At 39.1% G+C, this 24302-nt stretch overlaps 1 protein-coding gene across 1 annotated transcript in view; it reads left to right on the plus strand.

Moving 5' to 3' along the window:
* The window catches only part of LOC124033063 (extracellular matrix organizing protein FRAS1-like), a 251653-nt gene that overhangs the window by 74940 nt on the left and 152411 nt on the right, over positions 1-24302 (plus strand). Inside the window, 4 exon segments of the mRNA XM_046344986.1 lie at positions 17787-17927; positions 18414-18467; positions 18470-18553; positions 23263-23403. Of these exon segments, the coding sequence (XP_046200942.1) occupies positions 17787-17927; positions 18414-18467; positions 18470-18553; positions 23263-23403 (420 nt within the window).

Here is a 24302-nt window from a genome sequence, read left to right on the forward strand (position 1 = left end):
ACCGCCCCAAGGAACTCTTGGCTAATGGGGCGTGTGGTGGAGGCTTTGCCAGGGGCCAAAGGTCTTGTCCGGAGCATCATGGTTAAGACTAAGACCAATATCTTACAGAGACCTATCAATAAACTCTGTCTGCTCCTTGAGGCGACGGAGTGACACACACACACACACAGTGCTCCATCTTAGAATCACGTGCACCTCTGATTCGTTGATGTCGTACATTTTTGGATGTCAAACTCTTGACATTTTTCGAAGTTGAACACCTTTACACTTCAACTCAGACTGAGATCTATGGACTATTTTCCTATATGGTACCTTGTATATTTGTATATAGCTATAAACTGTAATAGTGCTCTGGTATAGAATGTTTTGTGTATTGGCTCTATGTTTGAATATTAAGTAATTGTTGTGCATTCAGTGCAGTCAACAATTAGGGGCCGGTATGTTAGAGCCGATTTGGTTAGAGCCGACTTGGGGGGTAGAATCTGTTCAGGGACCTGTTGGTTCCAGACCGATCGCCATACAGTCTTATGGCTGTTCAGGGTCCTGTTGGTTCCAGACCTCTCGCCATACAGTCTTATGGCTTGGGGGGTAGAATCTGTTCAGGGTCCCGTTGGTTCCAGACTTGGTGTATCAGTTTTGCTTGCCGTGCGGTAACGGAGAGAACAGTCTATGACTTGGGTGGTTTGACTCTTTGATAATTGTTAGGGCCTTCCTCTGACACCGCCAGGTATAGAGTTCTTGGAAGGCAGGGAGCTTGGCCCCAGTGATGTACTGGGCCTTACATACTATCCTCTGTAGCGCCTTGCGGTTGGATGCCGAGTAGTTGCCATACCAAGTGGTGATGCAGCCAGTCAAGATGCTCTCAATGGTGCAGCTGTAGAACTGATTGAGGATCTGAGGGCCCATGACAAATCTTTTCAGCCTCCTGAGGGGAAAGAGGCGTTGTCGTGCCCTCTTCACGACTGTGCCCTCCTCACGACAAATCTGTCGTTCTGCCTCTGAACAGGCAGTTAACCCACTGTTCCTAGGACGTCATTGAAAATAAGAATTTGTTCTTAACTGACTTGCCGAGTTAAATAAAGGTAAAATAAAAATAAAATATCTGGTGTTATATCTAGTGGTGTTATATCTAGTGGTGTTATAGGTGATGGTGTTATATCTAGTGGTGTTATATCTAGTGGTGTTATAGGTGATGGTGTTATATCTAGTGGTGTTATATCTAGTGGTGTTATATCTAGTGGTGTTATAGGTGATGGTGTTATATCTAGTGGTGTTATATCTAGTGGTGTTATATCTAGTGGTGTTATATCTAGTGGTGTTATATCTAGTGGTGTTATATCTAGTGGTGTTATATCTAGTGGTGTTATATCTAATGGTGTTATATCTAATGGTGTTATATCTAGTGGTGTTATATCTAGTGGTGTTATATCTAATGGTGTTATATCTAGTGGTGTTATATATAGTGGTGTTATATCTAGTGGTGTTATATCTAGTGGTGTTATATCTAGTGGTGTTATATCTAGTGGTGTTATATATAGTGGTGTTATATCTAGTGGTGTTATATCTAGTGGTGTTATATCTAGTGGTGTTATATCTAGTGGTGTTATAGGTGATGGTGTTATATCTAATGGTGTTATATCTAGTGGTGTTATATCTAGTGGTGTTATAGGTGATGGTGTTATATCTAGTGGTGTTATATCTAGTGGTGTTATATCTAGTGGTGTTATATCTAGTGGTGTTATAGGTGATGGTGTTATATCTAATGGTGTTATATCTAGTGGTGTTATATCTAGTGGTGTTATATCTAGTGGTGTTATATCTAGTGGTGTTATATCTAGTGGTGTTATATCTAGTGGTGTTATATCTAGTGGTGTTATATCTAGTGGTGTTATATCTAGTGGTGTTATATCTAGTGGTGTTATATCTAGCGGTGTTATATCTAGTGGTGTTATAGGTGATGGTGTTATATCTAGTGGTGTTATATCTAGTGGTGTTATATCTAGTGGTGTTATATCTAGTGGTGTTATAGGTGATGGTGTTATATCTAGTGGTGTTATATCTAGTGGTGTTATATCTAGAGGTGTTATATGTAGTGGTGTTATAGGTGATGGTGTTATATCTAGTGGTGTTATAGGTGATGGTGTTATATCTAGTGGTGTTATATCTAGTGGTGTTATAGGTGATGGTGTTATATCTAGTGGTGTTATATCTAGTGGTGTTATATGTGATGGTGTTATATCTAGTGGTGTTATATCTAGTGGTGTTATAGGTGATGGTGTTATATCTAGTGGTGTTATATCTAGTGCTGTTATATCTAGTGGTGTTATATCTAGTGGTGTTATATCTAGTGGTGTTATATCTAGTGGTGTTATAGGTGATGGTGTTATATCTAGTGGTGTTATATCTAGTGCTGTTATATCTAGAGGTGTTATATATAGCGGTGTTATATCTAGTGGTGTTATATCTAGTGGTGTTATATCTAGTGGTGTTATAGGTGATGGTGTTATATCTAGTGGTGTTATATCTAGTGGTGTTATATCTAGTGGTGTTATATCTAGTGGTGGTATAGGTGATGGTGTTATATCTAGTGGTGTTATATCTAGTGGTGTTATATCTAGTGGTGGTATAGGTGATGGTGTTATATCTAGTGGTGTTATATCTAGTGGTGTTATATCTAGTGGTGTTATATCTAGTGGTGTTATATCTAGTGGTGTTATATCTAGTGGTGTTATATCTAGTGGTGTTATATCTAGTGGTGGTATAGGTGATGGTGTTATATCTAGTGGTGTTATATCTAGTGGTGTTATATCTAGTGGTGTTATATCTAGTGGTGGTATAGGTGATGGTGTTATATCTAGTGGTGTTATATCTAGTGGTGTTATATCTAATGGTGTTATATCTAGTGGTGTTATATCTAGTGGTGTTATATCTAGTGGTGTTATATCTAGTGGTGTTATATCTAGTGGTGTTATATCTAGTGGTGGTATAGGTGATGGTGTTATATCTAGTGGTGTTATATCTAGTGGTGTTATATCTAGTGGTGTTATATCTAGTGGTGGTATAGGTGATGGTGTTATATCTAGTGGTGTTATATCTAGTGGTGTTATATCTAATGGTGTTATATCTAGTGGTGTTATATCTAGTGGTGTTATATCTAGTGGTGTTATATCTAGTGGTGTTATATCTAGTGGTGTTATATCTAGTGGTGTTATTTCTAGTGGTGTTATATCTAGTGGTGTTATATCTAGTGGTGTTATATCTAGTGGTGGTATAGGTGATGGTGTTATATCTAGTGGTGTTATATCTAGTGGTGTTATATCTAATGGTGTTATATCTAGTGGTGTTATATCTAGTGGTGTTATATCTAGTGGTGTTATATCTAGTGGTGTTATATCTAGTGGTGTTATATCTAGTGGTGGTATAGGTGATGGTGTTATATCTAGTGGTGTTATATCTAGTGGTGTTATATCTAGTGGTGGTATAGGTGATGGTGTTATATCTAGTGGTGTTATATCTAGTGGTGTTATATCTAATGGTGTTATATCTAGTGGTGTTATATCTAGTGGTGTTATATCTAGTGGTGTTATATCTAGTGGTGTTATATCTAGTGGTGTTATATCTAGTGGTGTTATATCTAGTGGTGTTATATCTAGTGGTGTTATTTCTAGTGGTGTTATATCTAGTGGTGTTATATCTAGTGGTGGTATAGGTGATGGTGTTATATCTAGTGGTGTTATATCTAGTGGTGTTATATCTAGTGGTGTTATATCTAGTGGTGTTATATCTAGTGGTGTTATATCTAGTGGTGTTATATCTAATGGTGTTATATCTAGTGATGTTATATCTAGTGGTGTTATATCTAGTGGTGTTATATCTAGTGGTGTTATATCTAGTGCTGTTATATCTAGTGCTGTTATATCTAGTGGTGTTATAGGTGATGGTGTTATATCTAATGGTGTTATATCTAGTGCTGTTATATCTAGTGGTGTTATATCTAGTGGTGTTATATCTAGTGCTGTTATATCTAGTGGTGTTATATCTAGTGGTGTTATAGGTGATGGTGTTATATCTAGTGGTGTTATATCTAGTGGTGTTATAGGTGATGGTGTTATATCTAGTGGTGTTATATCTAGTGGTGTTATATCTAGTGCTGTTATATCTAGTGGTGTTATATCTAGTGGTGTTATAGGTGATGGTGTTATATCTAGTGGTGTTATATCTAGTGGTGTTATATCTAGTGCTGTTATATCTAGTGGTGTTATAGGTGATGGTGTTATATCTAATGGTGTTATATCTAGTGCTGTTATATCTAGTGGTGTTATATCTAGTGGTGTTATATCTAGTGCTGTTATATCTAGTGGTGTTATATCTAGTGGTGTTATAGGTGATGGTGTTATATCTAGTGGTGTTATATCTAGTGGTGTTATAGGTGATGGTGTTATATCTAGTGGTGTTATATCTAGTGGTGTTATATCTAGTGGTGTTATATCTAGTGGTGTTATAGGTGATGGTGTTATATCTAGTGGTGTTATATCTAGTGGTGTTATATCTAGTGGTGTTATATCTAGTGGTGTTATATCTAGTGGTGTTATAGGTGATGGTGTTATATCTAATGGTGTTATATCTAGTGGTGTTATAAATGTGGTGTTATATCTAGTGGTGTTATAGGTGATGGTGTTATATCTAGTGGTGTTATATCTAGTGGTGTTATATCTAGTGGTGTTATAGGTGATGGTGTTATATCTAATGGTGTTATATCTAGTGGTGTTATATCTAGGTGTGTTATATCTAGTGGTGTTATATCTAGTGGTGTTATATCTAGTGGTGTTATATCTAGTGGTGTTATATCTAGTGGTGTTATATCTAATGGTGTTATATATAGTGGTGTTATATCTAGTGGTGTTATAGGTGATGGTGTTATATCTAATGGTGTTATATCTAGTGGTGTTATATCTAGTGGTGTTATAGGTGATGGTGTTATATCTAGTGGTGTTATATCTAGTGGTGTTATATCTAGTGGTGTTATATCTAGTGGTGTTATATCTAGTGGTGTTATAGGTGATGGTGTTATATCTAATGGTGTTATATCTAGTGGTGTTATATCTAGTGGTGTTATATCTAGTGGTGTTATAGGTGATGGTGTTATATCTAATGGTGTTATATCTAGTGGTGTTATATCTAGTGGTGTTATATCTAGTGGTGTTATATCTAGTGGTGTTATATCTAGTGGTGTTATATCTAATGGTGTTATATCTAGTGGTGTTATATCTAGTGGTGTTATATCTAGTGGTGTTATATCTAATGGTGTTATATATAGTGGTGTTATATCTAGTGGTGTTATAGGTGATGGTGTTATATGTAATGGTGTTATATCTAGTGGTGTTATATCTAGAGGTGTTATATCTAGTGGTGTTATAGTTGATGGTGTTATATCTAGTGGTGTTATAGGTGATGGTGTTATATCTAGTGGTGTTATATCTAGTGGTGTTATATCTAGTGGTGTTATATCTAGTGGTGTTATATCTAGTGGTGTTATATCTAGTCGTGTTATATCTAGTGGTGTTATATCTAGTGGTGTTATAGGTGATGGTGTTATATCTAGTGGTGTTATAGGTGATGGTGTTATATCTAGTGGTGTTATATCTAGAGGTGTTATATCTAGTGGTGTTATAGGTGATGGTGTTATATCTAGTGGTGTTATATCTAGTGGTGTTATATCTAGTGGTGTTATGTATAGTGGTGTTATATATAGTGGTGTTATATCTAGTGGTGTTATATATAGTGGTGTTATATCTAGTGGTGTTATAGGTGATGGTGTTATATCTAGTGGTGTTATATCTAGTGGTGTTATATCTAGTGGTGTTATATCTAGTGGTGTTATATCTAGTGGTGTTATATCTAGTGGTGTTATATCTAGTGGTGTTATATCTAGTGGTGTTATATCTAGTGGTGTTATATCTAGTGGTGTTATAGGTGATGGTGTTATATCTAGTGGTGTTATATCTAGTGGTGTTATATCTAGTGGTGTTATATCTAGTGGTGTTATATCTAGTGGTGTTATATCTAGTGGTGTTATATATAGTGGTGTTATATCTAGTGGTGTTATATCTAGTGGTGTTATATCTAGTGGTGTTATATCTAGTGGTGTTATATATAGTGGTGTTATATCTAGTGGTGTTATATCTAGTGGTGTTATAGGTGATGGTGTTATATCTAGTGGTGTTATATCTAGTGGTGTTATATCTAGTGGTGTTATATCTAGTGGTGTTATATATAGTGGTGTTATATCTAGTGGTGTTATATCTAGTGGTGTTATACCTAATGGTGTTATATCTAGTGGTGTTATATCTAGTGGTGTTATATATAGTGGTGTTATATCTAATGGTGTTATAGGTATGGTGTTATATCTAGTGGTGTTATATCTAGTGGTGTTATATCTAGTGGTGTTATATCTAGTGGTGTTATATCTAGTGGTGTTATAGGTGATGGTGTTATATCTAATGGTGTAATATCTAGTGGTGTTATATCTAGTGGTGTTATAGGTGATGGTGTTATATCTAGTGGTGTTATATCTAGTGGTGTTATATCTAGTGGTGTTATATCTAGTGGTGTTATATCTAGTGGTGTTATATCTAGTGGTGTTATATCTAGTGGTGTTATATCTAGTGGTGTTATATCTAGTGGTGTTATATCTAGTGGTGTTATATCTAGTGGTGTTATATCTAGTGGTGTTATAGGTGATGGTGTTATAGGTGATGGTGTTATATCTAGAGGTGTTATATCTAGTGGTGTTATAGGTGATGGTGTTATATCTAGTGGTGTTATATCTAGTGGTGTTATATCTAGAGGTGTTATATCTAGTGGTGTTATATCTAGTGGTGTTATATCTAGTGGTGTTATAGGTGATGGTGTTATATCTAGTGGTGTTATATCTAGTGGTGTTATATCTAGTGGTGTTATATCTAGTGGTGTTATATCTAGTGGTGTTATAGGTGATGGTGTTATATCTAGTGGTGTTATATCTAGTGGTGTTATATCTAGTGGTGTTATGTATAGTGGTGTTATATATAGTGGTGTTATATTTAGTGGTGTTATATATAGTGGTGTTATATCTAGTGGTGTTATAGGTGATGGTGTTATATCTAGTGGTGTTATATCTAGTGGTGTTATATCTAGTGGTGTTATAGGTGATGGTGTTATATCTAGTGGTGTTATAGGTGATGGTGTTATATCTAGTGGTGTTATATCTAGTGGTGTTATATCTAGTGGTGTTATATCTAGTGGTGTTATATCTAGTGGTGTTATATATAGTGGTGTTATATCTAGTGGTGTTATATCTAGTGGTGTTATAGGTGATGGTGTTATATCTAGTGGTGTTATATCTAGTGGTGTTATATCTAGTGGTGTTATATCTAATGGTGTTATATATAGTGGTGTTATAGGTGATGGTGTTATATCTAGTGGTGTTATATCTAGTGGTGTTATATCTAGTGGTGTTATATCTAGTGGTGTTATATCTAGTGGTGTTATATCTAGTGGTGTTATATCTAGTGGTGTTATATATAGTGGTGTTATATCTAGTGGTGTTATATCTAGTGGTGTTATAGGTGATGGTGTTATATCTAGTGGTGTTATATCTAGTGGTGTTATATCTAGTGGTGTTATATATAGTGGTGTTATATCTAGTGGTGTTATATCTAATGGTGTTATATCTAGTGGTGTTATATCTAGTGGTGTTATATATAGTGGTGTTATATCTAATGGTGTTATATATAGTGGTGTTATAGGTGATGGTGTTATATCTAGTGGTGTTATATCTAGTGGTGTTATATCTAGTGGTGTTATATCTAGTGGTGTTATATCTAGTGGTGTTATATCTAGTGGTGTTATATCTAGTGGTGTTATAGGTGATGGTGTTATATCTAATGGTGTTATATCTAGTGGTGTTATATCTAGTGGTGTTATAGGTGATGGTGTTATATCTAGTGGTGTTATATCTAGTGGTGTTATATCTAGTGGTGTTATTTCTAGTGGTGTTATATCTAGTGGTGTTATATCTAGTGGTGTTATATCTAGTGGTGTTATATCTAGTGGTGTTATATCTAGTGGTGTTATATCTAGTGGTGTTATATCTAGTGGTGTTATATCTAGTGGTGTTATATCTAGTGGTGTTATAGGTGATGGTGTTATATCTAGTGGTGTTATATCTAGTGGTGTTATATCTAGTGGTGTTATGTCTAGTGGTGTTATATATAGTGGTGTTATATCTAGTGATGTTATATATAGTGGTGTTATATCTAGTGGTGTTATAGGTGATGGTGTTATATCTAGTGGTGTTATATCTAGTGGTGTTATATCTAGTGGTGTTATATCTAGTGGTGTTATAGGTGATGGTGTTATATCTAGTGGTGTTATAGGTGATGGTGTTCTATCTAGTGGTGTTATATCTAGTGGTGTTATATCTAGTGGTGTTATATCTAGTGGTGTTATATCTAGTGGTGTTATATATAGTGGTGTTATATCTAGTGGTGTTATATCTAGTGGTGTTATAGGTGATGGTGTTATATCTAGTGGTGTTATATCTAGTGGTGTTATATCTAGTGGTGTTATATCTAGTGGTGTTATATCTAGTGGTGTTATATCTAATGGTGTTATATATAGTGGTGTTATTGGTGATGGTGTTATATCTAGTGGTGTTATAGGTGATGGTGTTATATCTAGTGGTGTTATATCTAGTGGTGTTATATCTAGTGGTGTTATAGGTGATGGTGTTATATCTAGTGGTGTTATATCTAGTGGTGTTATATCTAGTGGTGTTATATCTAGTGGTGTTATATCTAGTGGTGTTATATCTAGTGGTGTTATTTCTAGTGGTGTTATATCTAGTGGTGTTATATCTAGTGGTGTTATAGGTGATGGTGTTATATCTAGTGGTGTTATATATAGTGGTGTTATATCTAGTGGTGTTATATCTAGTGGTGTTATAGGTGATGCTGTTATATCTAGTGGTGTTATATATAGTGGTGTTATATCTAGTGGTGTTATAGGTGATGGTGTTATAGGTGATGGTGTTATATCTAGTGGTGTTATATCTAGTGGTGTTATATCTAGTGGTGTTATATCTAGTGGTGTTATATATAGTGGTGTTATATCTAGTGGTGTTATATCTAGTGGTGTTATATCTAATGGTGTTATATCTAGTGGTGTTATATCTAGTGGTGTTATATATAGTGGTGTTATATCTAATGGTGTTATAGGTATGGTGTTATATCTAGTGGTGTTATATCTAGTGGTGTTATATCTAGTGGTGTTATATCTAGTGGTGTTATATCTAGTGGTGTTATAGGTGATGGTGTTATATCTAATGGTGTTATATCTAGTGGTGTTATATCTAGTGGTGTTATAGGTGATGGTGTTATATCTAGTGGTGTTATATCTAGTGGTGTTATATCTAGTGGTGTTATATCTAGTGGTGTTATATCTAGTGGTGTTATATCTAGTGGTGTTATATCTAGTGGTGTTATATCTAGTGGTGTTATATCTAGTGGTGTTATATCTAGTGGTGTTATATCTAGTGGTGTTATAGGTGATGGTGTTATAGGTGATGGTGTTATATCTAGAGGTGTTATATCTAGTGGTGTTATAGGTGATGGTGTTATATCTAGTGGTGTTATATCTAGTGGTGTTATATCTAGAGGTGTTATATCTAGTGGTGTTATATCTAGTGGTGTTATATCTAGTGGTGTTATAGGTGATGGTGTTATATCTAGTGGTGTTATATCTAGTGGTGTTATATCTAGTGGTGTTATATCTAGTGGTGTTATATCTAGTGGTGTTATATCTAGTGGTGTTATATCTAGTGGTGTTATATCTAGTGGTGTTATAGGTGATGGTGTTATATCTAGTGGTGTTATATCTAGAGGTGTTATATCTAGTGGTGTTATAGGTGATGGTGTTATATCTAGTGGTGTTATATCTAGTGGTGTTATATCTAGTGGTGTTATATCTAGTGGTGTTATATCTAGTGGTGTTATATCTAGTGGTGTTATAGGTGATGGTGTTATATCTAGTGGTGTTATATCTAGTGGTGTTATATCTAGTGGTGTTATATCTAGTGGTGTTATATCTAGTGGTGTTATAGGTGATGGTGTTATATCTAGTGGTGTTATATGTAATGGTGTTATATCTAGTGGTGTTATATCTAGTGGTGTTATATCTAGTGGTGTTATATCTAGTGGTGTTATATCTAGTGGTGTTATAGGTGATGGTGTTATATCTAGTGGTGTTATATCTAGTGGTGTTATATCTAGTAGTGTTATGTATAGTGGTGTTATATATAGTGGTGTTATATTTAGTGGTGTTATATATAGTGGTGTTATATCTAGTGGTGTTATAGGTGATGGTGTTATATCTAGTGGTGTTATATCTAGTGGTGTTATATCTAGTGGTGTTATATCTAGTGGTGTTATATCTAGTGGTGTTATAGGTGATGGTGTTATATCTAGTGGTGTTATATCTAGTGGTGTTATATCTAGTGGTGTTATATCTAGTGGTGTTATATCTAGTGGTGTTATAGGTGATGGTGTTATATCTAATGGTGTTATATCTAGTGGTGTTATATCTAGTGGTGTTATAGGTGATGGTGTTATATCTAGTGGTGTTATATCTAGTGGTGTTATATCTAGTGGTGTTATATCTAGTGGTGTTATATCTAGTGGTGTTATATCTAGTGGTGTTATATCTAGTGGTGTTATATCTAGTGGTGTTATATCTAGTGGTGTTATATCTAGTGGTGTTATATCTAGTGGTGTTATATCTAGTGGTGTTATATCTAGTGGTGTTATAGGTGATGGTGTTATATCTAGTGGTGTTATATCTAGAGGTGTTATATCTAGTGGTGTTATAGGTGATGGTGTTATATCTAGTGGTGTTATATCTAGTGGTGTTATATCTAGAGGTGTTATATCTAGTGGTGTTATATCTAGTGGTGTTATATCTAGTGGTGTTATAGGTGATGGTGTTATATCTAGTGGTGTTATATCTAGTGGTGTTATATCTAGTGGTGTTATATCTAGTGGTGTTATATCTAGTGGTGTTATAGGTGATGGTGTTATATCTAGTGGTGTTATATGTAATGGTGTTATATCTAGTGGTGTTATATCTAGTGGTGTTATATCTAGTGGTGTTATATCTAGTGGTGTTATATCTAGTGGTGTTATAGGTGATGGTGTTATATCTAGTGGTGTTATATCTAGTGGTGTTATATCTAGTAGTGTTATGTATAGTGGTGTTATATATAGTGGTGTTATATTTAGTGGTGTTATATATAGTGGTGTTATATCTAGTGGTGTTATAGGTGATGGTGTTATATCTAGTGGTGTTATATCTAGTGGTGTTATATCTAGTGGTGTTATATCTAGTGGTGTTATATCTAGTGGTGTTATAGGTGATGGTGTTATATCTAGTGGTGTTATAGGTGATGGTGTTATATCTAGTGGTGTTATATCTAGTGGTGTTATATATAGTGGTGTTATATCTAGTGGTGTTATATATAGTGGTGTTATATCTAGTGGTGTTATATCTAGTGGTGTTATATCTAGTGGTGTTATAGGTGATGGTGTTATATCTAGTGGTGTTATATCTAGTGGTGTTATATCTAGTGGTGTTATATCTAGTGGTGTTATATCTAGTGGTGTTATATATAGTGGTGTTATATCTAGTGGTGTTATATATAGTGGTGTTATATCTAGTGGTGTTATATCTAGTGGTGTTATATCTAGTGGTGTTATATCTAGTGGTGTTATATCTAGTGGTGTTATATCTAGTGGTGTTATATCTAGTGGTGTTATATCTAGTGGTGTTATATCTAGTGGTGTTATATATAGTGGTGTTATATCTAGTGGTGTTATATCTAGTGGTGTTATAGGTGATGGTGTTATATCTAGTGGTGTTATATCTAGTGGTGTTATATCTAGTGGTGTTATATCTAGTGGTGTTATATCTAATGGTGTTATATATAGTGGTGTTATAGGTGATGGTGTTATATCTAGTGGTGTTATATCTAGTGGTGTTATATCTAGTGGTGTTATATCTAGTGGTGTTATATCTAGTGGTGTTATATCTAGTGGTGTTATATCTAGTGGTGTTATATATAGTGGTGTTATATCTAGTGGTGTTATATCTAGTGGTGTTATAGGTGATGGTGTTATATCTAGTGGTGTTATATCTAGTGGTGTTATATCTAGTGGTGTTATATCTAGTGGTGTTATATATAGTGGTGTTATATCTAGTGGTGTTATATCTAGTGGTGTTATATCTAATGGTGTTATATCTAGTGGTGTTATATCTAGTGGTGTTATATATAGTGGTGTTATATCTAATGGTGTTATATATAGTGGTGTTATAGGTGATGGTGTTATATCTAGTGGTGTTATATCTAGTGGTGTTATATCTAGTGGTGTTATATCTAGTGGTGTTATATCTAGTGGTGTTATATCTAGTGGTGTTATAGGTGATGGTGTTATATCTAATGGTGTTATATCTAGTGGTGTTATATCTAGTGGTGTTATAGGTGATGGTGTTATATCTAGTGGTGTTATATCTAGTGGTGTTATATCTAGAGGTGTTATATCTAGTGGTGTTATATCTAGTGGTGTTATATCTAATGGTGTTATATCTAGTGGTGTTATATCTAGAGGTGTTATATCTAGTGGTGTTATATCTAGTGGTGTTATATCTAATGGTGTTATAGGTGATGGTGTTATATCTAGTGGTGTTATATCTAGTGGTGTTATATCTAGTGGTGTTATATCTAGTGGTGTTATATCTAGTGGTGTTATAGGTGATGGTGTTATATCTAGTGGTGTTATATCTAATGGTGTTATAGGTGATGGTGTTATATCTAGTGGTGTTATATCTAGTGGTGTTATATCTAGTGGTGTTATATCTAGAGGTGTTATATCTAGTGGTGTTATATCTAGTGGTGTTATATCTAGTGGTGTTATATCTAGTGGTGTTATATCTAGTGGTGTTATATCTAGTGGTGTTATATCTAGTGGTGTTATATCTAGTGGTGTTATATCTAGTGGTGTTATATCTAGTGGTGTTATATCTAGTGGTGTTATATCTAGAGGTGTTATATCTAGTGGTGTTATATCTAATGGTGTTATAGGTGATGGTGTTATATCTAGTGGTGTTATATCTAGTGGTGTTATATCTAGTGGTGTTATATCTAGTGGTGTTATATCTAGTGGTGTTATAGGTGATGGTGTTATATCTAGTGGTGTTATATCTAGTGGTGTTATATCTAGTGGTGTTATATCTAGTGGTGTTATAGGTGATGGTGTTATATCTAGTGGTGTTATATCTAGTGGTGTTATATCTAGTGGTGTTATGTATAGTGGTGTTATATATAGTGGTGTTATATCTAGTGGTGTTATATATAGTGGTGTTATATCTAGTGGTGTTATAGGTGATGGTGTTATATCTAGTGGTGTTATATCTAGTGGTGTTATATCTAGTGGTGTTATATCTAGTGGTGTTATATCTAGTGGTGTTATAGGTGATGGTGTTATATCTAGTGGTGTTATAGGTGATGGTGTTATATCTAGTGGTGTTATATCTAGTGGTGTTATATCTAGTGGTGTTATATCTAGTGGTGTTATAGGTGATGCTGTTATATCTAGTGGTGTTATATATAGTGGTGTTATATCTAGTGGTGTTATATCTAGTGGTGTTATAGGTGATGCTGTTATATCTAGTGGTGTTATATATAGTGGTGTTATATCTAGTGGTGTTATATCTAGTGGTGTTATATCTAGTGGTGTTATATCTAGTGGTGTTATATCTAGTGGTGTTATATCTAGTGGTGTTATATCTAGTGGTGTTATATCTAGTGGTGTTATATCTAGTGGTGTTATATCTAGTGGTGTTATATCTAGTGGTGTTATATCTAGTGGTGTTATATCTAGTGGTGTTATATCTAGTGGTGTTATATCTAGTGGTGTTATATCTAGTGGTGTTATATCTAGTGGTGTTATATCTAGTGGTGTTATATCTAGTGGTGTTATATCTAGTGGTGTTATATCTAGTGGTGTTATATCTAGTGGTGTTATAGGTGATGCTGTTATATCTAGTGGTGTTATATATAGTGGTGTTATATCTAGTGGTGTTATAGGTGATGGTGTTATAGGTGATGGTGTTATATCTAGTGGTGTTATATCTAGTGGTGTTATATCTAGTGGTGTTATATCTAGTGGTGTTATATCTAGTGGTGTTATATCTAGTGGTGTTATATCTAGTGGTGTTATAGGTGATGGTGTTATATCTAGTGGTGTTATATCTAGTGGTGTTATATCTAGTGGTGTTATATCTAGTGGTGTTATAGGTGATGGTGTTATATCTAGTGGTGTTATATCTAGTGGTGTTATATCTAGTGGTGTTATATCTAGTGGTGTTATATCTAGTGGTGTTATATCTAGTGGTGTTATATCTAGTGGTGTTATATCTAATGGTGTTATATATAGTGGTGTTATATCTAGTGGTGTTATAGGTGATGGTGTTATATGTAATGGTGTTATATCTAGTGGTGTTATATCTAGAGGTGTTATATCTAGTGGTGTTATAGGTGATGGTGTTATATCTAGTGGTGTTATATATAGTGGTGTTATATCTAGTGGTGTTATATCTAGTGGTGTTATATCTAGTGGTGTTATATCTAGTGGTGTTATATCTAGTGGTGTTATATCTAGTGGTGTTATATCTAGTGGTGTTATATCTAGTGGTGTTATATCTAGTGGTGTTATATCTAGTGGTGTTATAGGTGATGGTGTTATATCTAGTGGTGTTATATCTAGAGGTGTTATATCTAGTGGTGTTATATCTAGTGGTGTTATATCTAGTGGTGTTATAGGTGATGGTGTTATATCTAGTGGTGTTATATCTAGTGGTGTTATATCTAGTGGTGTTATATATAGTGGTGTTATATCTAATGGTGTTATATATAGTGGTGTTATATCTAGTGGTGTTATATCTAGTGGTGTTATAGGTGATGGTGTTATATCTAGAGTTGTTATATCTAGTGGTGTTATATCTAGTGGTGTTATATCTAGTGGTGTTATATCTAGTGGTGTTATAGGTGATGGTGTTATATCTAATGGTGTTATATCTAGTGGTGTTATATCTAGTGGTGTTATATCTAGTGGTGTTATAGGTGATGGTGTTATATCTAGTGGTGTTATATCTAGTGGTGTTATATCTAGTGGTGTTATATCTAGTTGTGTTATATCTAGTGGTGTTATATCTAGTGGTGTTATATCTAGTGGTGTTATAGGTGATGGTGTTATATCTAGTGGTGTTATATATAGTGGTGTTATATCTAGTGGTGTTATAGGTGATGGTGTTATATCTAGTGGTGTTATATCTAGTGGTGTTATATCTAGTGGTGTTATATCTAGCGGTGTTATATCTAGTGCTGTTATAGGTGATGGTGTTATATCTTGAGGTGTTATATCTATGAATATATCTGTGAATCTCTCTCCCTCCCTCCCTCTTCCAGAGTGTGATTCTCTCTACCTCCCTCTTCCAGAGTGTGATTCTCTCTCTCCCTCCCTCTTCCAGAGTGTGATTCTCTCTCCCTCCCTCTTCCAGAGTGTGATTCTCTCTCCCTCCCTCTTCCAGAGTGTGATTCTCTCTCTCCCTCCCTCTTCCAGAGTGTGATTCTCTCTCCCTCTCTCCTTCCAGAGTGTGATTCTCTCTCTCCCTCCCTCTTCCAGAGTGTGATTCTCTCTCCCTCTCTTGTTCCAGAGTGTGATTCTCTCTCCCTCCCTCCCTCTTCCAGAGTGTGATTCTCTCTCCCTCCCTCCTTCCAGAGTGTGATTCTCTCTCTCCCTCCCTCCCTCCCTCTTCCAGAGTGTGATTCTCTCCCTCCCTCCCTCTTCCAGAGTGTGATTCTCTCTCCCTCCCTCTTCCAGAGTGTGATTCTCTCTCTCCTTCCCTCTTCCAGAGTGTGATTCTCTCCCTCCCTCCCTCTTCCAGAGTGTGATTCTCTCTCCCTCCCTCCCTCTTCCAGAGTGTGTTTCTCTCTCTACCTCCCTTCTTCCAGAGTGTGATTCTCTCTCCCTCCCTCCTTCCAGAGTGTGATTCTCTCTCTCCCTCCCGCTTCCAGAGTGTGATTCTCTCTCTCCCTGCCTCTTCCACAGTGTGATTCTCTCTCTCCCTCCTTCCAGAGTGTGATTCTCTCTCCCTCCATCCCTCTTCCAGAGTGTGATTCTCTCTCTACCTCCCTCTTCCAGAGTGTGATTCTCTCTCTACCTCCCTCCTTCCAGAGTGTGATTCTCTCCCTCCCTCCTTCCAGAGTGTGATTCTCTCCCTCCCTCCCTCTTCCAGAGTGTGAATCTCTCTCCCTCCCTCCCTCTTCCAGAGTGTGATTCTCTCTCTCCCTCCCTCCTTCCAGAGTTTGATTCTCTCTCCCTCCCTCCCTCTTCCAGAGTGTGATTCTCTCTCTCCCTCCTTCCAGAGTGTGATTCTCTCTCCCTCCATCCCTCTTCCAGAGTGTGATTCTCTCTCAACCTCCCTCTTCCAGAGTGTGATTCTCTCTCTACCTCCCTCCTTCCAGAGTGTGATTCTCTCCCTCCCTCCTTCCAGAGTGTGATTCTCTCCCTCCCTCCCTCTTCCAGAGTGTGAATCTCTCTCCCTCCCTCCCTCCTTCCAGAGTGTGATTCTCCCTCCCTCCCTCTTCCAGAGTGTGATTCTCTCCCTCCCTCCCTCCTTCCAGAGTGTGATTCTCTCCCTCCCTCCCTCTTCCAGAGTGTGATTCTCTCTCTCCCTCCCTCCTTCCAGAGTGTGATCTCTCTCTCCCTCTCTCCTTCCAGAATGTGATTCTCTCTCCCTCCCTCCTTCCAGAGTGTGATTCTCTCCCTCCCTCCCTCTTCCAGAGTGTGATTCTCTCTCTCCCTCCCTCTTCCAGAGGTTGATTCTCTCTCTACCTCCCTCTTCCAGAGTGTGATTCTCTCTCTCCCTCCCTCTTCCAGAGTGTGATTCTCTCTCCCTCCCTCTTCCAGAGTGTGATTCTCTCTCTCCCTCCCTCCTTCCAGAGTGTGATTCTCTCTTCCCTCCCTCCTTCCAGAGTGTGATTCTCTCTCCTCCCTCCTTCCAGAGTGTGATTCTCTCTCCCTCCCTCCTTCCAGAGTGTGATTCTCTCTCCCTCCCTCCTTCCAGAGTGTGATTCTCTCTCCCTCCCTCCTTCCAGAGTGTGATTCTCTCTCTCCCTCCCTCCTTCCAGAGTGTGATTCTCTCCCTCCCTCACTCTTCCAGAGTGTGATTCTCTCTCTACCTCCCTCTTCCAGAGTGTGATTCTCTCTCCCTCCCTCCTTCCAGAGTGTGATTCTCTCTACCTCCCTCTTCCAGAGTGTGATTCTCTCTCTCCCTCCCTCTTCCAGAGTGTGATTCTCTCTCCCTCCCTCCTTCCAGAGTGTGATTCTCTCTCCCTCCCTCCTTCCAGAGTGTGATTCTCTCTACCTCCCTCTTCCAGAGTGTGATTCTCTCCCTCCCTCCCTCCTTCCAGAGTGTGATTCTCTCTCCCTCCCTCCCTCCTTCCAGAGTGTGATTCTCTCCCCCTCCCTCCTTCCAGAGTGTGATTCTCTCTCCCTCCCTCTTCCAGAGTGTGATTCTCTCTCCCTCCCTCCTTCCAGAGTGTGATTCTCTCTCTCCCTCCCTCTTCCAGAGTGTGATTCTCTCTCTCCCTCCCTCTTCCAGAGTGTGATTCTCTCTCTCCCTCCCTCCTTCAGAGTGTGACTGGAGCTGTAATGAGTGTAAGGGTCCTCTGCGTACTGACTGCCTGCAGTGTATGGAGGGACATGTTCTGCAGGACGGACTCTGTGTCCAGGGCTGCTCCTCGGGGTCCTACCAGGATGGAGAGAGATGCCTCAGTACGTGCCTGAATAGAATGATCATTTCACTTTTTTATTAAATGTTTGTCATTGAATGTTCTAAGCCGGTTACACCTTCTAATATATAATATCTGTTTCTCTCCCTCGTTTCTCATCCCCCACCCTCTCTCTCTCTCTCTCTCTCTCTCTCTCGTTTCTCATCCCCCACCCTCTTTCTCGTTTCTCACCCCCTCTCTCTCTTGTTTATTCGTCTCCCCCTAACTCTTTCTCTCGTTTCTCATCCCCCACTTTCTCTCTCGTTTCTCATCCCCCACCCTCTTTCTCGTCCCCCTCCCTCTCTCCCTTGTTTCTCATCTCCCCCCCTAACTCTCTCTCTCTCTCGTTTCTCATCCCCCACCCTCTCTCTCGTTTCTCGTCTCTCTCTCCACCCCTCTCTCTCCACCCCTCTCTCTTCTTCCCCCCCCTCTCTCTCGGTCGTTCTCTCATCTCTCTCGCTCTCTTTGTCTCTCTATCTGTCTGTGCCAGGGTGTGATGAGCAGTGTGAGGGATGCCAGGGCCCAGGTCAGTGTGGGCGGTGCCAGCCTCCTATGTAACCCTGCGGGGTCGCTGTGTGTTGGAGTGTGGAAGGAACAACTTTCTGGACTCCTCTCTACAGCTTTGTACATGTAAGAAAAACAAATAGATGAATCCGGTTTCAGACAGATCGGGGTATTTGGAAATAGCAACATGATGTTTTTTTTTCAATATCGTCAAAATTTGTATTGACTTTTTAAGTTACTACCTGCCGTAAAACTTGTGCAGGATGTAAGCAGATAAGGCAGACCCAGATTCTTCATTTTTCACCTGTTTATATGATTTTACATTATGAAGCTTACCGTAGTTTCCCAGAACAGTTGAGTGTATTTGTAAATAGTATAACAGAAGAAAGTGGGGGAGGTGAGACCAGCTGTGTATATGATGTAACGTTCTAGTTATTTAAGTAAATAATATATATATATATATTTTTTTAAAGACATCTGGTACCTCTAAATAGTGGCATTCAGACCCTCTGACTTTTTCCACAATTTGATACGTTACAGCCTCATTCTAAAATATATATATTTTGATTCCCTCATCAATCTACAAACAATACCCCAATATGACATCACAATACCCCAATATGACATCACAATACCCCAAAATGTCATCACAATACCCCAAAATGACATCACAATACCCCAAAATGACATCACAATACCCCAAAATGACATCACAATACCCCAATATGACATCACAATACCCCAAAATGACATCACAATACCCCAAAATGACATCACAATACCCCAAAATGACATCTCATAACCCTATAATGACAAAGCAAAAACTGTTATTTAGAAGTAGAAAAAGATAATTATAAATTACAAATCTGATTTAATATCTGATTTACATAAGTTTTTAGACCCTTTACTCAGGACTTTGTTGAAGCATCTTTGGCAGCGACTACAGCCTCCAGTCTTCTTGGGTTTGACGCTACAAGCTTGGCACATCTGTATCTGTTTCACTGAGTTTCTCCCATTGTTCTCTACAGAGCTCATTCAGACTTGTCCCGAAGCCACTCCTGCGTTGTCTTGGCGGTGTGGTTAGGGTCATTGTCCTGTTGTCCTCAATCTGAGGTCCTGAACGCTTTGGAGCAGGTTCATCTTTCCCTCAAACCTGACTAGTCTCTCAGTCCCTGACACTGAAAAACACCCCCACAACATTCTGCTACCACCATCATGCATCACCGTAGGGATGGTGCCAGTTTTCCTCCAGACGTGACATTTGGCATTCAGGCTAAAGAGTTCAATCTTGGTTTGATCAGATCCGAGAATCTTGTTTCTCATGGTCTGAAAGTCTTTAGGTGCCTTTTGGCAAACTCCAAGGGGGATGTCATGTGCCTTTTACTGAGGAATGGCTTCCATCTGGCCACTCTATTATAAAGGCCTGATTGGTGGAATGCTGCAGAGATGGTTGTCCTTCTGGAAGGTTCTCCCATCTTCACAGAAGAACACTGGAGCTCTGTCAGAGTGACCATCAAGTTCTTGGTCACCTCCTGACCAAGGCCCTTCTCCCCCAATTGCTCAGTTTGGCCGGGCAGCCAGGTCTAGAAAGAGTCTTGGTGGTTCCAAACTTCTTCCATTTAATAATTTACCACAGGTACAGTAGACTCCAATCAAGTTGTAAAAACATCTTAAGGATGATCGATGGAAACAGGATGCACCTGAGCTCAATTTCAAGTCTCATACCAAAGATTCGGAATACTTATTTAATAATTGGGGATAGGGCTGTCTACTGCCCCCGCTGGAGTAATTGCGTGCCCATAGTAAACATAATTTTGTATTGTCAAAAGTTGCTAATATATGCAAATAAAAAAATATTATTGAATAGAAAACACTCTAAAGCTTCTAAAACCATTTAAAATATGTCTGTATGTAAAGCAGAACTCCCAGGGCAGTCATTCTCCCAAACTCTCTCTTGTCATCAGAAAAGTTGGCCCAACTTTGACGTCATCGCCCCTACCCTTCCCAAGCAGTTACAGGTCTGGGAACAGTCTCTCTGTCTTCAGCGCGATCTCAGCTTTCAATGGGGCTTCTCATTGTGAGAATCGCGCGCTCACGAGAGTTTTGGCGGGCCGAAACCTTTCGGTCATGCGAAAAAACAGGTCACTTTTATGCGCGCTCTGCTCAGGTCCTGTCTTTTTTCCAAGATCGATTATACAATGCATGCGTTTCTGTTCGTCCTCACGATTGCTGTACACCTTTATAACATGTTAAAGCTTGATTATGAAGTTAGTTTGACAAGTTTAATTGACATATAATATGTAAGTTCAACGTTTTGGTGCGCATCCACTTGACTTTTGGCTACATTTCAACCGAAATGTGTCGTGTTTGAGAACCGAAAGACACAGACTGCAAAACTAAACGCTGTTTTTGGTAAGTATAATTCCTTCCAGGTCTTCTGATGGAAGAACAGCAAAGGTAAGGTAATATTTATGTGGTAAATTTGGGTTTATGTGGAATCCAAGAAAGAGGAGCCATAATGCTACTTTGAGCGCCGACTCATAGTATAGCCTAGTGAACGAAACCTGTAACGTTAAATATAAATGTAACACAGCGATTGCATTCAGAAGAAGTGTATCTAACTATATATATGTAGAACCATGCATATTTAGTCAAAGTTTATGATGTGTATTCCTTGTTAGCTGACGTTATCTGCCGGAGCTATCGTCATTTCTCAGGACATTTGAGCAGCATTTTTTGAACGATGCATCATTGTAAACAGAGATTTATGGATATATATAGCATATTATTGAAAAAAACATAAATGTACTGTGTAACATGTTATATTACTGTCATCTGATGAAGATTTCAAAAGGTTAGTGCATTATTTTTCTTTTAATCCTGCGTTTGTTGATTGCATATTTTTTTACATTTACATTACATTTACATTTAAGTCATTTAGCAGACGCTCTTATCCAGAGCGACTTACAAATTGGTGCATTCACCTTATGACATCCAGTGGAACAGTCACTTTACAATAGTGCATCTAAATCTTAAAGGGGGGGGGAGAGGGAATACTTATCCTATCCTAGGTATTCCTTAAAGAGGTGGGGTTTCAGGTGTCTCCGGAAGGTGGTGATTGACTCCGCTGTCCTGGCGTCGTGAGGGAGTTTGTTCCACCATTGGGGGGCCAGAGCAGCGAACAGTTTTGATTGGGCTGAGCGGGAGCTGTACTTCCTCAGTGGTAGGGAGGCGAGCAGGCCAGAGGTGGATGAACGCAGTGCCCTTGTTTGGGTGTAGGGCCTGATCAGAGCCTGGAGGTACTGAGGTGCCGTTCCCCTCACAGCTCCGTAGGCAAGCACCATGGTCTTGTAGCGGATGCGAGCTTCAACTGGAAGCCAGTGGAGAGAACGGAGGAGCGGGGTGACGTGAGAGAACTTGGGAAGGTTGAACACCAGACGGGCTGCGGCGTTCTGGATGAGTTGAAGGGGTTTAATGGCACAGGCAGGGAGCCCAACCAACAGCGAGTTGCAGTAATCCAGACGGGAGATGACAAGTGCCTGGATTAGGACCTGCGCCGCTTCCTGTGTGAGGCAGGGTCGTACTCTGCGGATGTTGTAGAGCATGAACCTACAGGAACGGGCCACCGCCTTGATGTTGGTTGAGAACGACAGGGTGTTGTCCAGGATCACACCAAGGTTCTTAGCGCTCTGGGAGGAGGACACAATGGAGTTGTCAACCGTGATGGCGAGATCATGGAACGGGCAGTCCTTCCCCGGGAGGAAGAGCAGCTCCGTCTTGCCGAGGTTCAGCTTGAGGTGGTGATCCGTCATCCACACTGATATGTCTGCCAGACATGCAGAGATGCGATTCGCCACCTGGTCATCAGAAGGGGGAAAGGAGAAGATTAGTTGTGTGTCGTCTGCATAGCAATGATAGGAGAGACCATGTGAGGTTATGACAGAGCCAAGTGACTTGGCTCTGCAAATTAGCTATGTCTTCGGTGGTGGTTTGACATAAATATGTGCTATGTTTTCGCCGTAAAACATTTTAGAAATCTGACTAGCTGGGTAGATAAACAAGGTGTTTATCTTTCATTTGAGCCATTGGACTTGTTAATGTGTGGAGGTTAAATATTTTTAGGAATATTTTTGCGTTTCATGCGCCACCTTCCAGCTGAACGTGGGGGGGGGGGGGGGGGGGGGGGGGGGGGGTTCCAAAATTGGAACCCTAGTCCCCTTCTGGTTAAATAAGATATATCTGTTTTTTTTATTACATTTGCAAACATTTCTAAAAACCTGTTTTCACTTTGTAATTATGAGGTATTGTGTGTAGATTGATGCAGAATTTTTGATTTAATTAATTTTAGAATAAAGCTGTATCGTAATTTTTTTGGGGGAAAAGTAAAGGGTTTTGAATACTTTCCGAATGCTCTGTATATATGAGCCTGTCTTTGCAATTTGTTTATTTTCATTTGTGTGTGTTAGCATATTTAGCTAGCAACCTCTATTGAAATTCTCTAGTACTTTTGTTAGCATTCTGGATATAGACGCCCAATGTTATAATTTTGTGTGCTTTTAGCACCCCCTTGTGTACTACGCTGGTAGTATAATAAATCCCGGGATGAGAGAAGGACGATATGATGACATGAAAATCTCCACCCTATTGAGTAGAAACACCTGAAATTCATATCCAAAATATCTTCTTTTTTTTAAATCAAAGGTTTCATCTACAAATTACAACCACTGTTGAGACACATAGTGCTGTTTGCATTCTCAAGCCCTTGACATACATATTAATCATCATTGATGTTAACAGTATTAATCAACTTTTTGTGTTATCCCCCTGTTTCCCAGCATGCTCTGCTGACTGTGTGGAGTGTGAGGGGATGGGACGTTGCACCGTTTGTAGACAGGACACCTACCTAAGAGACGGATACTGCACTCCGGACTGTGGACATGGTTTCTATGCTGATAAGAAGACCTGGACATGCCATGGTAAATCTTCACTACTGTTTCTGTACAGAACAAGTGATGACAGAACCAAGTACCGAGCCCTAGGGGACACCAGTGAACAGAGGAGTACCGAGCCCTAGTACCGAGGACCCTAGCCTGGGTGACCCCAGTAGAGCAGAGGACATAGTACCAGCACTGGGTGACACCAGTAAAGAGAACAGTAGAGGGCCTAGTACCAAGCCATGGGGGACACCAGTAGAGAGAACAGCAGAGGACATAGTACAGAGCCCTGGGTAGTAGAGAGAGAACAGCAGAGGACATAGTACTGAGCCCTGGGGGACACCAGTAGAGAGAGAACAGCAAAGGACATAGTACATCAGGGACAGCGTACACAGACATTTCACTATTCCTGATACAGTGGCGGGGACAAAAAAAGGCAACACCTTTTGTTCGTCTGTACACCAGTAGAGAGACAGAACTTTGATCCATGCATTGTACACTTATCATTGGACACTCCCTCTCTCTCTCTCCCTCCTCTCTCTCTCCCTCTCTCTCCCTCCCTTTCTCTCTCCCCTCCCGCTCTCTCTCCCTCTCTCTCTCCCTCACGCTCTCTCTCCCTCCCTCTCTCTCTCCCTCCCTCTCTCCCTCCCTCTCTCCTCCCAATCTCTCTCCCTCCCAATCTCTCTCCCTCCCAATCTCTCTCCCTCCCTCTCTCCCTCCCTCTCTCTCCTTCTCTCTCCCTCCCTTTCTCACTCCCTCACACTCACTCCTTCTCTCCCTCTCTCTCCTTCTCTCTCTCTCCCTCCCTATCTCCCCTCTTTCCTCTTCCTCTCTCCTTCCTCCCTCTCTCTCTTCTCTCTCTCTCCTCCCTTTCTCTCCTTCATGCTCTCTCTCCTCCCTTTCTCTCTCCTTCATCTCTCTCTCTCTCCTTCTCTCCCTCT

Source organism: Oncorhynchus gorbuscha, linkage group LG04 (assembly GCF_021184085.1).
Source record: "Oncorhynchus gorbuscha isolate QuinsamMale2020 ecotype Even-year linkage group LG04, OgorEven_v1.0, whole genome shotgun sequence".
Lineage (NCBI taxonomy): Eukaryota > Metazoa > Chordata > Actinopteri > Salmoniformes > Salmonidae > Oncorhynchus > Oncorhynchus gorbuscha.